At 54.6% G+C, this 19204-nt stretch overlaps 7 protein-coding genes across 7 annotated transcripts; 4 read left to right on the top strand and 3 right to left on the bottom strand.

Moving 5' to 3' along the window:
• Positions 1-167: 167 nt before the first annotated feature.
• BU26DRAFT_129424 (uncharacterized protein) lies at positions 168-1158 on the top strand. Its single transcript, XM_033819629.1, has 4 exons — positions 168-426; positions 473-541; positions 612-869; positions 922-1158. Exons 1-4 carry the CDS (start codon positions 231-233, stop codon positions 1050-1052), a joined length of 654 nt encoding a protein of 217 aa, XP_033677609.1. The 5' UTR covers positions 168-230; the 3' UTR covers positions 1053-1158.
• Positions 1159-4466: 3308 nt separating this feature from the next.
• Positions 4467-5916, bottom strand: BU26DRAFT_524204 (uncharacterized protein). The gene has a single exon (XM_033830231.1). It carries the CDS (start codon positions 5825-5827, stop codon positions 4577-4579), a length of 1251 nt encoding a protein of 416 aa, XP_033677608.1. The 5' UTR covers positions 5828-5916; the 3' UTR covers positions 4467-4576.
• A 229-nt stretch (positions 5917-6145) lies between these two features.
• Positions 6146-8088, top strand: BU26DRAFT_524203 (putative carboxylesterase). Its single transcript, XM_033830230.1, has 4 exons — positions 6146-6813; positions 6870-7407; positions 7465-7729; positions 7779-8088. Exons 1-4 carry the CDS (start codon positions 6266-6268, stop codon positions 8057-8059), a joined length of 1632 nt encoding a protein of 543 aa, XP_033677607.1. The 5' UTR covers positions 6146-6265; the 3' UTR covers positions 8060-8088.
• On the bottom strand, positions 7859-9898 carry BU26DRAFT_524202 (cytochrome P450 monooxygenase-like protein). Its single transcript, XM_033830229.1, has one exon. It carries the CDS (start codon positions 9849-9851, stop codon positions 8127-8129), a length of 1725 nt encoding a protein of 574 aa, XP_033677606.1. The 5' UTR covers positions 9852-9898; the 3' UTR covers positions 7859-8126.
• A 936-nt stretch (positions 9899-10834) lies between these two features.
• BU26DRAFT_438542 (sugar transporter) lies at positions 10835-12683 on the top strand (the record flags this gene model as incomplete). Its single annotated transcript, XM_033824294.1, has 6 exons — positions 10835-10897; positions 10944-10995; positions 11042-11297; positions 11356-12193; positions 12246-12432; positions 12481-12683. 6 exons carry the CDS (start codon positions 10835-10837, stop codon positions 12681-12683), a joined length of 1599 nt encoding a protein of 532 aa, XP_033677605.1.
• A 2634-nt stretch (positions 12684-15317) lies between these two features.
• On the top strand, positions 15318-17338 carry BU26DRAFT_524199 (uncharacterized protein). Its single transcript, XM_033830228.1, has 3 exons — positions 15318-15510; positions 15560-16711; positions 16760-17338. Exons 1-3 carry the CDS (start codon positions 15457-15459, stop codon positions 17171-17173), a joined length of 1620 nt encoding a protein of 539 aa, XP_033677604.1. The 5' UTR covers positions 15318-15456; the 3' UTR covers positions 17174-17338.
• A 659-nt stretch (positions 17339-17997) lies between these two features.
• Positions 17998-18796, bottom strand: BU26DRAFT_524198 (uncharacterized protein). The gene has a single exon (XM_033830227.1). It carries the CDS (start codon positions 18525-18527, stop codon positions 18006-18008), a length of 522 nt encoding a protein of 173 aa, XP_033677603.1. The 5' UTR covers positions 18528-18796; the 3' UTR covers positions 17998-18005.
• Between the last annotated feature and the right edge of the window lie 408 nt (positions 18797-19204).

Below are 19204 nucleotides of genomic sequence, written 5' to 3'. Positions count from 1 at the left end.
CAGCATACCCCGGGCCCTGCGTTGGGCTTCATGGTTGAGGCGATGGGGTGAACTTGGGAGCCACTGTCGGTGATCGTTCGTTCCGATCGCGCCGCGCTTATCGATAAGAATCACGTGCGGCAGCCTTCAGCCTCAATCCCAGTCAGCATGCCTCCGATAATCCACGCGAAACATGCCGCATCATCTCACGACATGACTGCTTCATCATCCCCCATGCATCTATCGCGACGATGGCACTTGCAGGTGCGACAGGGCCCGCCCATCTGTCTTCATCCGACCCATCCCCGCTGCCCCTCCGTCCGGCTCTACAATCCCACAGCCAGGTTGATCTGGGTTCTGTGAATCACACAGGAGACAATGTCGCCAGTCCTAATTATGGTGCACAAGTGGGTGGGCATATCGTCGGCCTTGATCAGAGCCAAATACGTAAGACTATGTCCGTTGGATTAAACCCCCCGCTCATCCTGCGCAGATGTCACGACTTCAAATGCCCACCATTACAACCTAGCAGCCGGAACCATTCTCAACATCGCTACAGGTGGCAAGTGAGCTCCTACGACGGACCAGACGATTCGTGAACTGGCCGGCATGTTGGCTAACCTTCCGGCAAGCCGTCGATGAACGGATGGTCATCATAGATTGGCTCGGAAGTCTATCGGGCCTGGACTTCTCCTCTATGCATCGAGCGAATCTATCCAAGAGGCACCACGGGACCGGCATGTGGTTCCTAGAGTACGAGAAGTTCATAGCGTGGTGTGACGGCTCGATAAGAACTTTATGGTGCCACGGAATCCGTAAGCGACCATCAACCGGTTCGATGACTATGCAGCTCACTCAAGAGCAGTTGGCTCGGGGAAAACGATACTCTCGTATGATATGACTTGAAGCTAGCTCAGCACGCGAAGTACTGATCCATTTCAGGTCTATCGTCATCGAACACCTCGAAGAGACTCAAAGGCCGGCGGCTACCGATGCTGCCTGCATATTCGTCTTCTTCAATCACCAGGATAAGGGGGAGCAGGCCCCATACAATCTTACCATTGAGCTCCTAAAGCAACTAGTTTGTCAGCACATCGAACTATCTGATCAAGTACGCCGGCTATACGCGCAGTGCAAGCCGCGAGCAACACCACCTCGCCGCGATCAACTCCTAGCCGTCATCCAACATGAAGTCCAACGTTTCAGCAAGGTGCGGCTTGTTATCGATGCGCTAGATGAATGCCCAGCCCATGCAAAGGAGAATACAAGAGAGGATTTCCTCGGAATGATCCGCAATCTGCCAGCCAACGTAAGCCTTCTCGTCACTTCGAGGCAGCGGACGCATGCAAGGTGTGGCTTGGACCCTGTGCATGAGATCGAGATTACCGTAAACGAGAACGACCTTCACAGCTATATCCGTGGCCAGATCGAAGAACATAGCTCCCACAACGAGCAGCTCGCAAAAGCGGATCCTGATGCCATCATCAACAGCGTCTGTCAAAAAGCCGCCGGGATGTTCCTATTAGCGCGCCTACACATGAACGACATAGCCGCCCAGCGCACCCATGCAGATCTGCAGTCGGCTCTGGAGAACCTACCCTCAGATATCCATGAGACGTACGACAAAGCTATGCACAGGATACCGACCCATGATATGTCTCTAGCAGAGTCTATATTCTTATGGGTAGCCTTTTCTATGCGTCCCCTGACAGTTCATGAACTGCAGTCCGCCTTAGCAACCAAGGAAGGCGTTACAAATGCAACTACTGCTAGGCTGCACATGTATGACGAAGGATGTCTCTCTACTGTATGCGCGGGTCTCGTCACAATCGATCCGGACCCTTCGGCGCCCTTCATTCGACTAGTTCATCCAACGGCTGAATCCTATTTTAGAAATCGGTACGAACATGAAAAGGCTCATAGTACCATCGCGACTACGTGCTTGCGATATCTTCTTTTCGAAGACCTGAAAGTTCACGTCCCCGATCTCAAGCAGTTATTTCTTCGCCTTCAGGAGCTTCCCTTCCTCCGTTATGCAGTCCTACGTTGGGGCGATCATGCGCGCGACACCCAGGATCCCGAGACCGTCAACTTCGCTCTCACATTCCTCGGTCAGAAAGCGAATCTCTTATCCGCTGCCCAAGTCATAGACTTCATCGAGGACGACAACTCTATCTCCGCACTATGGCTGGCCGCGCATTTTGGCCTATGCACTGTCGTTGATCGGCTATTATCCACACGCCCCGATGCGCTCACAGAAACGATGTATGGCGAAACCGCAATGCACACCGCTGCGGACAGGGGGCACCTCAGCGTTGTGGATCGACTTTGTTCGGAACCGGACATTGAGCCGGACCTCACCGGCGACGTGATGAGGACTCCCCTCTCGCTGGCCGCGGAAAACGGGCACCATGCAGTGGTTCAACGCCTGCTATTTACTAGTAAAGTCGATCCGGACTCGAAAACGGCATCAGCATTCTACCAGGGACGAACGCCGCTGTCCTGGGCTGCTGGAAACGGCCACGAAGAGACTGTTCGCAATCTTCTCGCTACGGGCAAAGTAGAAGTGGATTCGACTATCACTGCTGGGTCGTACTTTGGACGCACGCCGCTCATGTGGGCAGCAGCACATGGTCATCCCGATGTAGTAGAATTGCTGCTGGACCAAGGCAAGGCAAATCCTGCCCTTGAAGATGGTGACGGACGGACCGCGCTATCGTACGCGGCACAAAATGGCCACGAGAAGGTCGTTCAGCTACTCTTGCAAACAGGCCGAGCTGCGCCTAACAAGAAAGACGTCTTCAACCAAAGAGCAGTGGAACTAGCATACAAGAGTAAACACGAAGGTGTCGTGAGACTGCTTCTTACATATCCGAGCCTCGATTTCAAAGACGAAGAGGGACGGACGATTTTATCCCATGAAGCAGTACACAGGCATGCTGGCCTTGTCAAACTACTCCTTGACTACGGTGCGGATCCAAATGCCACAGACGAAGAAGATTGGTCACCGTTAACATATAGCGCCGGGCAAGGGAATGTCGAAGTAGCCAAAATGCTTCTCGAACGCGGAGCCGATCCAGATATACAGTGCATCGATTCTCGCACTCCCTTCTCATACGCCGCCGAGGCCGGCCATCAACAAATGATCCAACTCCTCCTCTCCCATGGCGCCCATACAGACACCCCTGATCGATACGGCCGAACCCCCCTTTCCTACGCCGCAGAAGCCGGCCACGAATCCACCGTCACATTCCTCCTTTCATGTGGCCAGGCAATTGACCCAGACTCGCAGTCCACAAGCGGGCCCTTCCCAGGCAGAACGCCTCTCTCATGGGCCGCGGGAAAAGGCAGGATCAAAGTCGTGGAAGCGCTTCTCAAGAGGGGCGTCGATGTGAACCTCAAGCGGGGCGCTTCATCGTTGGCATCACAAGGTCCTGTCATGTGGGCGGCTTTGAACGGACATGAGGAGGTGGTTAGGATGCTTATGGCTACTGGAAGGGTGGAGTTGAGGGCCGAGGACAGGTTGTTTGGGAAAGGGGCTATGGAGTGGGCGAGGGAGAATGGATTTAGCTTTGTGTAGCGGGCTGAGCGCGGAGCTGTCATGTGTCTAACTTTTCAAAGGATTCCTCCCGGACTCCCATGGCTAATGGTAAGCTACCTTCCTTCCATCCTGGCTCTTGCGGTAGGAAATTCTGGATCCAAGGACTCGCCGTACAAGTAGGTAAGATTGGCTCGTCCATTGTACACACTCGCGAAGGCCTCTAGGGTACCTGTTGCGCACGTCGTTCTATCCGGAGAATTCCACACCGTGAGAGCCTGGCTTATGCTGATACAGAATGATTGTACAGCAGCGAATATCCGCTCTCTAGGTGCGTCTCTGCATTACCTAGCCTGAGCTGAAGGCTATTTTCCTTAACGCCTTTAATATCCCTTCTATATTAAACAATTTCCTTGGGTTAAAATTCCTCGCTTGGGCTCTACGTGCTCCTTGTGCCTTAATCTATATTTATAGATTCATGGTCGTCAAGCTTGAGTTGACGTGATTCGCGTTTTATAAAAGTGGTGGAGCGCGAGACGTAGCGCGAGAGTGGTGTTGAGGTGTGTAGATGGGATCTTTCATCCCGCGTTGTTGTGGATGTTGAGATTTCGAAATTGCTATGAGCTGCAGAGACCAAAACAAATGCGCGTCCAAATCAAATGAGCGTGCCCAAAACGGTACCAAAGTCTCCGGCGCTTTCACTCGCGGGTCTTCGTGGAGATATACGGATGAAAGCGGTGAGCAATGTGGGAAATGAACATGGAAGTGACTGGATAATTACAAGCGGTATGGATGGACAAGGTGGGAAATGAATACGGAAGCGACTAGATAGTTACAAGACGTTTGGATGGACAAAGTAGAGTAGACGGCAGCGAAGTCCATGGTTTTGATGTTGCCTCACGAGGCTTTGTGCGTAGCTGCGCGTCGCGGAGACACCAATCCAGCCTTACATCACCACTGTGCCCACAAGCAAGTCCGCTTAGCGTGGAGCCTTGCAATTCGACATAAGTGGCTGAACCGACCGAACAAGACTCCGACTCTATCCTCCACGTCGACAAATCATCCCTTCCTTTCTCGAAGCTGCAGGAGGAAACCACACGCCTTTGCAGGCTGCTCAAGAAGCTCCAAGTCCCTCCCCTTCAACCTCCCCTGAAGAATACTACACACCGCCCAACACGCCCTACTCGTCCGTCTCTCATTCCACCAGCTACGAACCGCACACATCAGCGCCGCCCAATGCGCAAACAGCAACAACGCCCTCGTATCCCGCGCCTCCAGCAATCCAATAAACTCGTACGATATGCCCCCAACGGCGTTGATATACGCATTGAAGTACTTCACGTCAGCAGGTCTCGTCACAATTGGAGCCAGCCCCTGAAAAAAGTCAAAGTACTTATTCCCCTCCGCGGTGTCACTCTCCACATCAATCCCACAGAAAGCCGCAAGTCGCGCGTCGAGATCGTTCTGAGGCGGCTCGACAATGCGGAATGTCTTCGACGCCATGAACATGGGCAGCCAGATGCTCTCAGGGTGGAAAGGCCTCGTTCTAATAAGGAGATCCGTGATCCCGATCTGGATTCTGAGCCACTCCCATCCTTGCTCTGAACCATTTACATCTGCCTCCCGCCAATCCGCAGCGCAAAACGTCAGGCAGTTCAGCAGCATTGCCGTCGTAAGCACCGAATCCGCCTCCTTTACGCCGTTAATCGACGCCACAGCGTTCCGCAGACCCCTGCTCGCTAACTGGCAGTGGAAAGCTTCTGGAACACGGTACTGTCGCGCGTCGATAGGGAGGTGCTGGAGATGGCATGCCGCAACGGCGATCATGGCATGCATGACGAAGGGGCATTCTTTCGCCAAGTCGAGCGCGTTGACGGAGTATATGCCGCCGTGATCGGGAGCTTCGAAGTGCGGCGCCGCGCTCTCCACAAAGTGCTGGATGAGGTAGAGATCGTACTTAGTATGGGTGGCGTCGGAGGGATGGGTTGTCAGGACTGCAGGGGCGTGCGGGCCTGGCCAGAGACTGGGAAGTAGGCTGGAGGTATGAAGATTAAGCGCGTTTCTCTTTCGCTGAAGTGCGGTGTCGTAGTAGGTGCATGGGAGGTTCTTCTTGGCGCAGAGCGAGCATGTTGGTCGTTGCTCGTCGCACTTCTTGCGGCGTTGCTTGCAGGTCTCGCAGCCGAGTCTGGACTTGGTGTGTGGTCGCCGGTGGTGGAATGACGCTGCGGCACTCCCATCTGAGGTGCCTGATGTATGTTCCCTGGGCTGAGCCCGCGGACGCACGCGGAACGTGTGCACGGCGTTGTTCATGGGTCCGGTAACCTGGATAGAGAAAGTAGCGTATTCGGCTCAATGGACTATCGAGAATGTTCCCCGGTTTCTGAACCCTGATCGTCTTTTAAGGACGAGAAAAGTCGGAGACGGAAGGGGCGCTAACGCAGCAATCACCGCCTTTATAGGAATGTATGCCAAGGGCGTACTCGCTTCTTGGGGGCTGACGTCGATCGTTCCCGCTGATTGGTTGACAGGCTCGTATTCAGAGCTTGAGGCTTGGCCTCGTGTTCCGGTGAGGGACGCATCATCGTCGGATTGCTTCGCATTATTCGGTTCCTGCCATCTTCTCCGGTATTTTGATTCCATGAGGGGATCGCATCCCTTCATCGAGTGCGAGTCGCGGATATAAAAGCCGAGCAACATGGCTCTACGGGCTGGAGCAAAGGAAGGCTACCGTAGCACCGTCAACGCAAAATGGCCTCTAAACTTGTCTATACGCTCCTCTTCAACGCTCTGCTCTGCGGCTTTGCACGTGCTCATCGTCCGGCCCCCACCGTCCCAAACGTTATCGACCTTGGCTACGCCAAACACGTCCCAACCTGGACGAACACCACGTCCACGGGCACCCAACTCCTCAACTACAACAATATCCGCTACGCCCGTGCTCCCACAGGCCATCTCCGTTTCCGCAAGCCTCAGACCTCACCCGCCTATCAGCATGGCCTTCAGGACGGCAACCGCACCTCCTGGGAAACCGACTGCATCTCCTCCGCGCATCCTGGCGTCCCGTTTCCGCTGCTGAACGGCACCACATGGGGCTCCGAAGACTGCCTGTTCTTGAACGTTATCACGCCAAAGAGCGCAAAGAAAGGAGATAAGCTTCCAGTTTTGCATTGGGTCGTCGGGTCCGCGTATTCGTTTGGTGGAAAGGATTGGACAGGCTTTGGGATCAACACGTACGGGTTGTATAATCGCCCGCTGAACTTGACGGACCAGTTCATCATAGTGACGCACAACTACCGGTAAGATGTCCTGCTCCGAGTGTGCGGCGACGCTACACCATGCTGAGGAGAAATAGGCTCGGTGTCTCCGGCTGGCTGCCCAAGTTCGACGACGACATGAACGGGAACCTCGGCGTTTGGGATACGCTAGCTGCGGTTGAATGGACGAAGAAGTACATCGGCAAGTTCGGTGGCGACCCGGATAACATCACCGTCATCGGGCAGAGTGCAGGCGCGGGCATCATAGCATGGATGCTGCTGGCGGAGGAGGGGAAGATGAAGTTACCATTCGATCAAGCGTGGATCGCTTCTCCAGCTCTTCCGCCAAGGAAGGACCTTGAGAGGTCGCGACCGGTTTTCGATATGGTGCTTAACGAGACGGGTTGTGGGACCATCGATTGCTTGCGGCGGCTTCCGGAATCCGCGATCAAACAAGTGAACGAGTTCCTGTTCTTCCAGACTCCTTCGGCTGGGGGAGGCTCACTGGGGCCACCGCCGGGTCTGACGCCTACTGTAGACGGGGAATTGGTGTCTGATCTGCCGGAAAGCGCATTCGCGGCAGGGAAGTTCAACAAGAGGGTCAAGCGTCTGGTTGTGGGCAATACCGCTGGAGAGGTAAGTATCATTGGCCATCCGGACATCGGTTTTCAGCCTTTGCTAACGTTGAGTTAGGGCCTCGGATCCTCTGACCGCGATATGCCTAATCGCTTCCCAGACATCGTTCGAGCAAACATCCCAAACGTCTCGAACGAAAGCATCGTCGAGCTTCAGTCCATGTACACATACCCACCTGGTCTCCCAGAAAAACTAGCCTGGGACTACGTAACGGACATCAACTTTGGCTGTCCAGCTCGCACCATTGCAGAGGCATATAAGGACCGGGCAAGGCAATACGTATTCTCTGTTCCTCCTGCCTACCACGGACAGGATCTTAGCTGTAGGTAAACCTTTCCACGACCTCGATACCGGGCCTGATAACATTGCAGACTTCTTCTTCGCCGATAATACGACGACACCTGTTCCTGATGTTGAGACCGCGTTCGCGTCGGAGAGTTACTTGCTACAATACATGTTCCGTAAGGCTTTCCCTACAAACCCGGATGCGCCGTATGCGACACCGCTGTCGGAGTGGCCACTCGTTGGCGAAAATGGTGCGATTGCGAATATTACGTTGGGCGGGTACGAGTTTGGACCAATGGCGAGGGACATACAGCAGAGGTGCGAGTATATCGATGCTTTGGTGATGGATCCGTTGAATGGAGTGTGATTGGGGGCTAGCTGTATTCTAGTAGATCGATGTCTAGTGGAGAATCCGTAGCACTGCAATCCCGCTTTTACGGTCGTCGCTCAATCACTCTCTGCTCCACCTTGTACCATCTAAGGGCAACTCTCTCCGGCTCCCTCATTTCATTCAGCAATCTCATCTCGACGTCTTTCGCGTGCCGTTCCACCCTCTGCCTTGCCTCCTGCATGCTCTCGCCCTTCTCTGGCACAGGCTCAACGCGGTGGTCTCGGAACAGTGCTACAAGTACCGCGACCAGTTCAACCTGGGAGAAGCGCTTGCCTGGGCACACGCCCCTGCCAACCGACCACGGCAAGAAGTCCGACATCACGTCTGAACGTAGTATTTCGGGGTATCCAGCGCCCCTGATGAAGTTCCCGGGTTGCCAACTCAGACCTCGGTCCCAATACAGCGGATGCGTTTGTAAAGCTGGAAGGTTAATCTCCACCGTGGTCTTTTCTGGAATGACGACCGATTGTCTTTTGTATTGGAGTACTCGGGGCCTGAGGCCGGTGGTCTTGACGATTTGGCCGAGCGGGTGGCAGAGACGCAACGTCTCGTAGACGACGGCCCAACATCGCTTCAGCTCCGCACAGTTGACGTAGTCCCATTTGGTCTCATCGTCGTCGTAGAGATGATAGTGTATTTCCTCGGACACCCAGTCTTGAACGTCGGGACGCGCGGCCATGAATGCAATAATGTGGGTCAGAGTAATAGCGGTCGTGTCGTTGCCAGCAAATGCGAACACAAAGAGGTCGCTGATGATTTCATCCTTCGTAAGGATCGCTTGTTTAGGTTTCGGATTGCCGGCCTTGAGGCTCCCGTCTCCTTCTTCGCTAGCCCGGACGAGGTTCGTCACGAGGTTCGGCGTGTTTTGTTTGCCCTGGGCTAGGAGTGCCCGCTCCTCATTGATCAGCTCAGTTACGTAGTTTCGGAAATCCGACACAGCATGACCGGCTCTACGCCATGATGCAGGAAGCCACCAAGAGTCACGCAGCCTCTGTTCTCCGAAGACCATGATCGGAACAATTTGGCGCAGAATCGTGCACAAACTGTCACGATACCCGAATGCCGCATCCTTCGCGCCAACGGCACGCCTTTCGCGAGCCTCGCTCTCTTCTCTGCTTTCGAAAGGGTATGATTTGTCGAACAAAGCGGCCGCCAGGACATTCAACGTGAAAACGCGCGTGTCTTGAGCCAGAGTCCGGACCGGTTTCGGGAACCTGTATAGCCAGTACTCGAGCATCTGCCTTCCCACTTTGAGGCTTTCACGCCATACCAGCTCGTGGTTCTTCTCCGTGAATGTGGCTGCCGAGACTTTGCGGTGGCGGTTCCAGTCCTCTCCTTGGCTTGTCGCCAGGTTCTTCCCGTAGATATTCAGCACTTCGAAAGCGTCCAGGTCTCTCTCAAAACACCATTTCCTCTTCAGAATGTCACTCGTGATCAAGGGGTGGCACACTTTCAGCCAATTTCCGCCGGGTGTGCAGATCATGAACAAGTCGCCCATCTTGACGTGCGGGCGGCATCGCTCCCGTGCTTCCCAGCCACGCCGGTATGTCGCAATAAACGAGGTGGTAAACGGCAGATACTCGGCGATTCGCATGATTAATGGAGATAACATCATCCATAATGGAGAACCCGGCGAAATAAAGCGGATCGTGATAGGGAGGCCAGTCGAACTCGCCTTCTTGTAGTTCTGGACGAGCGTGATGGCACTCCATCCTGCGAAGGCGAGCGGGAGCGCTGAGAAGACAAGGAACACATGGAAGAAAGACATGGCGAGCCGCCAATGAGCCCGAGGTGGCACGGTGGATACGGTACGGGTGGAACGGAGATGGGAGGACGGAGACGGACGTCCACGGGTTAGAGGCGGGTCCGCAGCGCGCTAATCCATTTTCGATCTGGTCAGTTTGGCGGGCGCTAGAAATCGCGACCTCCCAACGCCAAGGACTGGTTCTAAGGAGGAATCATCCACTTCGCGCGCGTCTTGGACCTATACTTTGGACTTTGGAGGTTCGTGACAGGTTCGTGACGCGTGATCGGCTGACACGGACGAGATGAGTTACGATGTTTCATCCCACAGCGACGTAACAGCCCTCCCCTGCGAAACGTCGCCCATGTCCGAAGCCAACAAGCAGAACACCCCTTCACGCCTCGCAGACTCCTCGGAGATGCGCCGGTTATCCGTTCTCCAAAGCTGATAGTGCGGGGAAGCCCACGCGATGGATCTTACAGTCAACGCGACGTGGAAGTGATCAGCACAATCGTGCCCACGATTCAGAGTCCCCGGCCTCGTCTGCCACGACTGGATACGCCGGACCGCTTCTCGAAGCTATACGAGCTCATGGAATTCCTCAAAAATGTTCACCCCAAGTTTCCGATGAAAGAGACAGGATTTTGGCCCCCCTGATGGACCCAAAATGTCATGTCATTCGGTCTTCTCTCCGCCGAGCTATGATATCATCCCTCAACACCCGGTCCCTTAGCTGACCCCACCTAAGTACCCCAGAAAATGCCGCGTGCGCGGAGAAAGACTCCCGGGACCAAGCTAACGGGACCAAGCTAACGGTAAGCCGTTGCCCAGCTTAGCTTGATGTCTCTTGTTCTCCGCTTATTCCCGTGTAGGGCTCGGAGGAGCTCGAGGGATCGCGCTCAAATGCGACATATAAGATGGGGGTACCGGCCTTCCCGGATTCTTGTGAACCTGCATTGTTGGTCCAGGGTTGTGAGGAAGAGCACATATTTTGCTGAAGGGTCAAGATGGCTAATGCAAAGCAACCATACTTTGGTTTGAAAGGAGGATGGCTGACACTGTGGATTACGGTATGTCTGGGCATGTACCTACTTTCCCTTGCTAACTGAGAGCCAGATTGCTTGCGCCACGGATATGTCTCTGTTCGGCTACGATCAAGGTGTCTTCAGTATGACTCTCCCTTTTGTCTCCATTGCGTTTTCTGACCTCTCCAGGCGGCGTCAATATATCGCAGGATTACCTCAACATTCATAACCTCAACGGCCCTGGCAATACGGACACGCTCGCTATTGTCACAGCTATCTATGATGTCGGATGTTTCTTCGGAGCCATCGTCGCTTTCTGGATTGGCGAGAAGCTGGGACGAAAGAAGACCATTGTCATCGGGACTACCACCATGGCCGTCGGAGCCGCCTTGCAGACCTCGTCCTACAGCATCGCCCACATGATCGTGGGACGCATTGTGAGCGGGTACGCTCCTAGAGATATCGAACTTCCCGAAGTTCAATAAAGCTAACAGGAGGTCTAGTATCGGCAACGGCGTCAACACCGCCACAGCTCCCGTCTGGCAAACCGAAACCTCGCAGCTGAAATGGCGCGGCCAGCTCGTCGTGCTCGAAATGATGATGAACATCTTCGGATTCATGACTGTCAACTGGATAAACTACGGCCTCTCGTTCGTCGGCGGCCCGATCGCGTGGCGACTCCCGCTCGCTTTGCAATACATTTTCATCTTCGTCCTCTGGGGCACAGTTCCTTGGCTCCCGGAGTCACCAAGATGGCTGATTGCTCACGACCGCGACGACGAAGTCATTCCGATTCTCGCTGACCTGGAGGATAAGACCGTCAATGACCCGTTTATCAAGGCGCAGTACGAGGAGATACGCTTCAGCGTGGAGTACGAAAGGAAAAATGCGATCCGATGGCGCGATATTCTCCGCGGGCGAACACAATCTGGAACCAAAACTATACGGCGTCTGCTCCTCGGCGCCGGCACCCAAGCGATGCAGCAGTTTGGCGGCATCAACATCATGTCGTACTACCTGCCCACCCTCCTCATATCGTCTGTTGGCCTTTCTAATCAAATGGCTCGCCTCATCGCCGCGCTTTCCGCTGTCGCCTACCTGTTCGCTTCTCTTATTGCGGCGCCGCTTGTGGAGAAGTACGGCAGGCGCATGATGATGATCGTGTCGACCGCGATTCAGTTCTTCTGCTTCCTCCTTATGACTATTCTTCTCTACTATGCCAATGACCCTACGAGGTCCGATCACCAGACCTTCGGAAAGGCTTCAGTCGTGTTCTTCTTCCTCTACTACATCGGCTTTGGGCTTGGCATGCTGGGGATCCCATGGCTCTATCCCACCGAGGTAAGAACGCTTCTTCCAGACTACCAGGAGCACGCGGCTCATGTCTACACAGATCAATTCCCTCCCCATGCGTACGAAAGGCGCAGCTGTCGCCACCGCCACCGACTGGATCACTAACTTCGTCGTCGTCGAAGTGACGCCCCGCGGCCTGCAGAATCTCGGTTGGAGGTTCTACATCGTCTGGACGGTCCTGAATGCCGCCTTCCTGCCCATCTTATACCTCTTCTATCCTGAGACTTGTAAGCCTTCCCACACCCCTTGCAGCCGCATCGACTAACTGTTCGCAGCTGATCGCTCCCTCGAGGACATTGATGCGTACTATCGCGAGAACCCATCACTCATTGTTATTGGCGACAAAGACGCCATCTCGGTGAGGCGGCCGCAGAAGTTCGTTGATATGGAGAGGGAGGACATTGAGAAGGCGAGGAGGAACGAAGGAATGACTGAGAGGAGGATTCATAGTGTCAATGCTGCTGAGAAAGAGGTGTAGGGATCTTAGCTCTGCTATTCTTACCTCTACCATACGCTAGTAGCGGAGAAGGGCGAGCTGGGCATAGAACATAGTCATCATGTGGCAGACTGCTCGGAAACAGAAGGGAATGCAGATGCATTCCAGGTCCACATTTGCTACTTTATGTCTGCGCCGACTGGTTACAGAGTCAAGTTTCTCTCAAAACGCACTACATGTCTCTTATGGCTCAAGCATTCATCTTTCCATTACCATTACCCAGTGTATGTACATATGCATGAAAAGGCGCAAGGTTACCAGTTGCCCACTCTGCCGACATACCCATTCCCGAGGTCTGCATGCACACCAGCCTATCTCCTGGCTGACCAGCTCGCTAGCCATGGCTAGGAACACATCCAGAAAGTTCAATAGTCCCTGTTACGGTACGTTGCAAGGGCCGAACGATGCGGCTGATACACCTCCCCACGGGCATCTAGCCGTTCGCGCATCCATCTGCCCATGCCTCCGGAGAGCATGGTGACAGTACGTTTCTCCTCATTGGAGAAAGAGTCGAGTTTCTGCTCAGCCCAAAGGCGGGCCCCCGCAACGCGGTCGTGCCGAGGCGACTGATATGTGCCGTGGTTGTTCCTGAGACCTGAGACGGAGATGTACTTGATCGTTTGGATGTCTTTCTCGCCAAAGAGATCCACCGCATCCGTGACCATTTTATTGTAAACAGCATCATCATTCCTCCAGCCGAAGCTGCTAAGAGCAAGGAATTCGAGATTCGCCGCTCCCGAGCAGGCGTGCTAAAATCCATTAGCTCACTAACACACAATGCGTGACTAAGGGAGACTTGCAATCACGTTCTTGAGTTGCTTCTTTGGAATCTTATTGTCCCGGAGATGTTTAGGCGCTAATGAAATATCTAGGCTGCGGTCGAAGCTGCCGTAGAAGTCCTCTTACTCCTCGTCTTGGCATCCATTCCCCGGAAACTTAGCCTTGCACAGAACGCACAGGCACCGCTGCTGCCTTTGAACGCGGCCCGTGCCGAAAGCATTCTTTCACTCCTGAAAAGGCCTTCTGGACTGCGTGTACCACGATTCCCACGGCCACCAAAGCATCAAGTCTAGCTTATTGAATGCTCAAATACAGCGTAATAGGATAATACGAGGGCTACTGATGCGCGAAGCACGAATGACTCATGCGCAGAATTGCAACGCGTGCCGAGCCTCGCGATGGCGCGAGGGTGAAGGCAGAGGTGAGCGCGAGTGACGAGCCCGAATCAGGCTTAGCATCGCCTTGGCGTGAGCACGGGCCCGCGAGCACGGCGCCCGACTACCGTTTAAACTTTAAAACTTGCCCCTCTGCTCTCACTTCTTCTCCTCCATCCATGCCCTCGCGCAACCGCCAACTCGGCCTTCGTCTTGTCGTCTTTCTTCCGAGCCTTATCCTTCTACCGTCCTTGCTTCCCATTCTTGTCAGTACCTTTGGTCAGCCACCTTCTCCTCTCTTTTGCTCACTCACGGCCCCGGTCACACTCCTCCAACCGCCGCTCGGTCTCTCTGCCGCCGGCCAGCCCGCTGCCGTGACGGGCCCTTCTCTTTACGCCTTCTTTGACAGGCTTCTTCTTCCATTCTGCTTATCGGTCGTCAGCCCAGGCCCGTCTCAGAGAGTAAAACCCGAGAGTGCGGAGACGAGCGGTTACGGGGCACGTCGGATGGCGAAGAACGTGATCGCTCTGCTTGTCCACTGACCAGGTGAGAACGTTGGGTTGATCCCGCCTCTTGTCATCTGCCTCCGAAGTCCACACCGGGAAAGACTTAGGGATTTCCCTAGCCGGTCTCGCTCCTGGACCTTTGTAGAGGGTAAAACCTTTGCACTGTCTCCGATCGATGCCAGCCCAAGCCGAGCAATCGTAGAGCTTTTGCAACGTTTGCCCACTGGCCAGGTCCAGAAGGGCGGGATAAAACCTGCTCTTCAGATCTGCGGTCCCTCCGATGTCCATACCGAGCAATACCTAGGAGGTAAAACTCTTAGGCCCGGGCTCGCTCACTGGGCGGCAGCGCGGAGCTTGAGCAACTCCAACTGCATCCGGTCGATGTCAGCCCATGCCGTCTTAAGTGACAGGGGTGCCCAGTGTTGCTGTTCCAGAAGGGGCAGGCTCACAGCGCTGTGCGCTCTGCGTGCCCACTGACCGGGGTTAGGATTTTTCGGGAGCCGACTGTCTAACCCTGCCCCCATTGTGGACACCAGGACCCTCGCCGGACGTCTCCGACTCGGTCGTGTTCCCTCCACCAGCGACGAGCTTGACCCTCGCACCGCTGTCCTTTTCTATTCTTTTCATTGAAGCGTCTGGCGGACCGGATCTTCGAGGAAGAGAGATGTGCGCTTGAATATGGGAACTAAGGATTTCCTACATACATAGCTCAATTGCCCTACAAGCATCTTGCATGCACATGACATAATGTTAGTGAGAGTTCCAGGCTCATTCACTCCGCTGCGACGGCACTCGGAAACTTTCCGAGTTTTCTCTTTCACCGCCAGTGAAAAGAAGAAGTCTACGAAGCTAATAGAAATTTCGAGCGCACGAGCCGCGTCGCGAATGCGCTAGTGGCGGGAAAAGTAGGCGAGACCTACGCGACGGCCTCCGCCGTTCCTGTCCACTGCACCAACCACTTTTCTACGTCTTAGAGCATACCCAAAATTTTACAGCCCCCTCATAGCCCATACCTAGCTAGCTAGCGGAGCCGCCCGTCAAGCTCTGGTGTCAATCGTGCTAACATATCGACTTCAAGTGCACGCTCCAGCCGGCATGGCGACGCTTGTGGAGCTCCCGACGGAGATCTTGCGAATCATATGCGGTCATGTAAGCGGAAGTGAGCGGTTTAACCTCCAACATGCTAACATTCCACCAGCTCTACGAGCAGCAAGAGCGCAAGGCCTTAGCTGCCCTCTGCCTTGGGAACCGGAGGCTGCGTGACATTACTCAACAAGTGCTCTACAAAGCGGTCATCTCCGTCAAGCTGCTTGAAGTGAATAAGCCGGCGCACGTGAAGGTAGAGGAGCTGAAGCGGTTCCTGGGATACACCGAGATCATAAGCATCGATATCGAGCCGACCCAGGACCAGCGCGACCGCGCCCACATGTGCAAAGCCTTCGCGGAGCTCGCGCGCAAATTCCCAACCAATAACCGTGTGCGCGTTCTCACGTTCACATATACAAGCTGTCTGTACAAGGAGATGCGGGACGACTTGAATGAGCTACTTGGCCGCCTCACCAATCTGCGGCGTGTGTTACTTCCACCTGGAGATAGTCTCTCCCAGCTCCGGGCAAAACTTGGCTTCAACCCTAACAGCACGCCGAAGCTTGAGGCTGGTGCTTACCTTGTGCAGAAGGAATCGGATGGATCGCCCGACGACCTTGACCTTGCGCTCTCGGACGGCACCGATGCGAGGACTGCTAGCGCTTTGCTCAAGCACAAGTCGGACTTCACCTCCATCTATCTTGTCGGGAACGGCCAGCGCCGGCAACTATCAACGATATTTCAATCCCTCGCTATCCCGAACACCCTCACGACCAGCTTCCTCAGCTGTAAGGAAATGAGAGTCGGTGAGGTCGGACCCATATACCCAATACCCACATTAGGAGTTGATTTCTGGGACTGCAAGGAAACCAGAAGCGTCTTCCGCTACGTCATCGCTAATGGCCTCCCGCTTAAGAAACTACACTTTGCTGAGGTGATGCTGCCTGCCGAAGACTGCATCAAGAACGCCACCACCCTCCTGGACGTTGTCAAGTTGAGCAAGGAAATTGAGGGTCTAAGCATACAAGCCACCAGGATGAAGCAAGGCATGGAAGGCTCGACATTGGTATCCCAACTGGGCGCTGAGCTGCGATATCTTCTCCTACAATGTGGAAGCGAAGACGTCCTCACTACACCTCTCCTCAAGCAGCTGCTCGAGAACTGCCCCAACCTCGCCGGCCTTGGGATGACCTGGGATAAAGCCGGAGATGTGTTCGCAAAGCGTAACGCGGCTAACTTCAGCAAGGAATTCAAGAAGCTAGGTGTAAGTCCAACGATGAAGACATCGACTTCGTGCTAATATAAACTGAAGCACGTGCTGTCATCCGGAAAGCTTCGTCACTTTGGCCTCCGCGTCAAACCGCCGCAAACCCCCGAGAGCAAAAAGCTTTTCAACAAATCCGAAGAAGAGGCCTATCAGCGAGCTGCCAAGCGAATCGTGCGAGCTTTCGCGAGCCAAGGGTGCAACCTGATCACAGTGGCCATTTCCATGCGCAAGCACGAATACAGCGAGAACAGCATCGCCATCCCTATGGCCCAGGTATTCCTAGTGACAGAGCTTCGTGGGGACGGCATGCCAGCTGAGCATTTGACGGACGAAGATCAAGAGATCATTCGGGCTATTGGAGGAAACGCTCCGGGCAGCATAGGCTACCACACCATGACGATTGGCAGACCGATCCAAGACCTTCGTCCAAGGGAGAAGAGGGCCTGCATCGTTGCTTGAGGACTTTCGGTGGTACATACATGGGAGAGTGGGACGTATGGCATGCGCGGAATCGGGATGAGCAACGGGCAGCCTAGATCGCTCGGAGGTGATTTGCACGCACCGGACTGGCTGTTGACAGTACGTCGTGTTCAGCAAGCCTCGTAATGTCAAATGAGAATCCGTGCATACCTGCCAGGACCACGTAGCTCGATCCCCCCCTTCGCACGCTCCTCTTCGCACCTTACCTCACAAGTTCGCCTCAAACGTCACCTTCCCATTAGCCAATCCCACGAATGATGCCACACTCCCCTCTCATAGGACCGTACCCATCTTACCCGTTCCCTTCCCCATCCATCCCGAACCTCCGTCCCCCCCAACGCTCGGACGTCATGCCTGCAGAGCGTGCAGCCCAATAAATTATCTCAAGCCCGGTACAGCAAGCTCTCGCTCATTTATTTGCGCTCCGAGGACACATGCTGGGGTCGCTGGGATGCATATTGCTCGTGCAGAAGCTTTAGCGTCATAGCGCCATACATTGCCGGGCCGCATATGGTAACGGGAAAGCAGGGGGGGAGTAATGACGGGAGGCTAGCTGAGCTGTGGCCACAGCAGAGGCGCGTATCTAGCTACAAAGGGAGATTTCAGCGATATTGTGTTAAGCGTATGCGAATGCGAATTAGTTGCACTATGTATAGGGTGCGCGCGAATCAAATCTGCGACGTCTACAATGCCCATCTCTACTTCTCCGCTCCTCTCCTCCCTCCCGCGCACGCCGTTCACAAAGTCGCCGTCCATCCCCTATCCCTGCAGCCTCCATAACCCCGCTCTCTTATGATCTCCACCCCCTGTCCTATCCGCCCCGCCAAACCCCATCCGTGCCCCTCATTCTACCAAAAATCCGGTCGAGCGCTCTAACCACAACTAGGAAAATGTAAGCCACCCACAGCACTAAGCCTTCACTCAGAAAGAGCGTTCCCGCGCGCCAAGCGTAGCTTGAACGGATTCGCAACGGAGTTTTCGCAGCCTGTCCTATAGTAGAAATGTCCTGAGAAATAGTTGGCAAACGGCGAATGGGAATTCTGCACTGAGCGCAGTGTTGAGGAGGTGCAGATGGAGAGCGGGCGTGGTTGAAAAGGCAGAATCGTGGCAAAATGCGGGGTTGGGCGCGTGTGGGCAATCGGACTGGGAATATGGGGAATCGAGGGGGTGGATGAAATGAAGCTGGGCTGCAGCTGCCAAAGAATGGATTGGAGTCAGACTGACGTCGCAAGAGAAATAGGTACCAGTGCGCATTGCCACGAGGTTTAGAGATGGACACGATGGATGCCGTTGTGTAACAGCGGGAATCGGGTCGGATGTCATGCCTCTGCATCGCTCGCCCGCTCGCTAGCTTGCCTCGTACCACGAACGGACGACGGACCGTTCAAACGCAACGCTCTGACCACTGCGCAGAGTGGCTGCCGCTCAACATTTCGACCCTGAAAAGCCCAAACTTAGCAAAAGTCTGTTCCTCGGCTTCCAAAACGCCAAACGTACGCCCGAGGACGGCGCCTCCCTAGCGTAGGAGTAGTCGCACGCCACATGCCCATATCATCCTGGATTATGGATGATGGTTCTTCCCCAGATCAGCGCCGCACAGCAACGGCGCAAAGACTCCGATTGGGCGGCGCAGTTCCCCGTTTCGCGTGCTCCGCAGCTAGGCTTCCGTAAGGACACGTCAAACCGCAAGTCAAAACTTGAGGGGGAGGAAAAGCTCGTATTGGCGGGATTGGCAGTCTTAGTAGCCGCTTTTATGAGTGGCGCATGACCACCTTGCACTTGGAGCGGTGAGGTGCGAGAAAAGCAATGAGACGAAAGCGGAAGTCTTGGACGCTTGTGCTGTGGTTTGCAGATCAGAACCCAGGGTAGTTGAGATGAGGTGGCGCACTATGACCAAAAAGCTGGTCGAACACGAGCCCGCAAAGACGATGATGAGCGGAAAGAATTTTTTGGCATTCTCGTCCCGGGTTCAAGCTCATTTATCGAGATCCTTGGCGACGTATTGTGCAC

The sequence above is a fragment of the Trematosphaeria pertusa genome (assembly GCF_010094035.1).
Source record: "Trematosphaeria pertusa strain CBS 122368 unplaced genomic scaffold BU26scaffold_19, whole genome shotgun sequence".
Taxonomy (NCBI): Eukaryota; Fungi; Ascomycota; class Dothideomycetes; order Pleosporales; family Trematosphaeriaceae; genus Trematosphaeria; species Trematosphaeria pertusa.
This window is presented reverse-complemented; position numbering and strand designations above follow the sequence as displayed.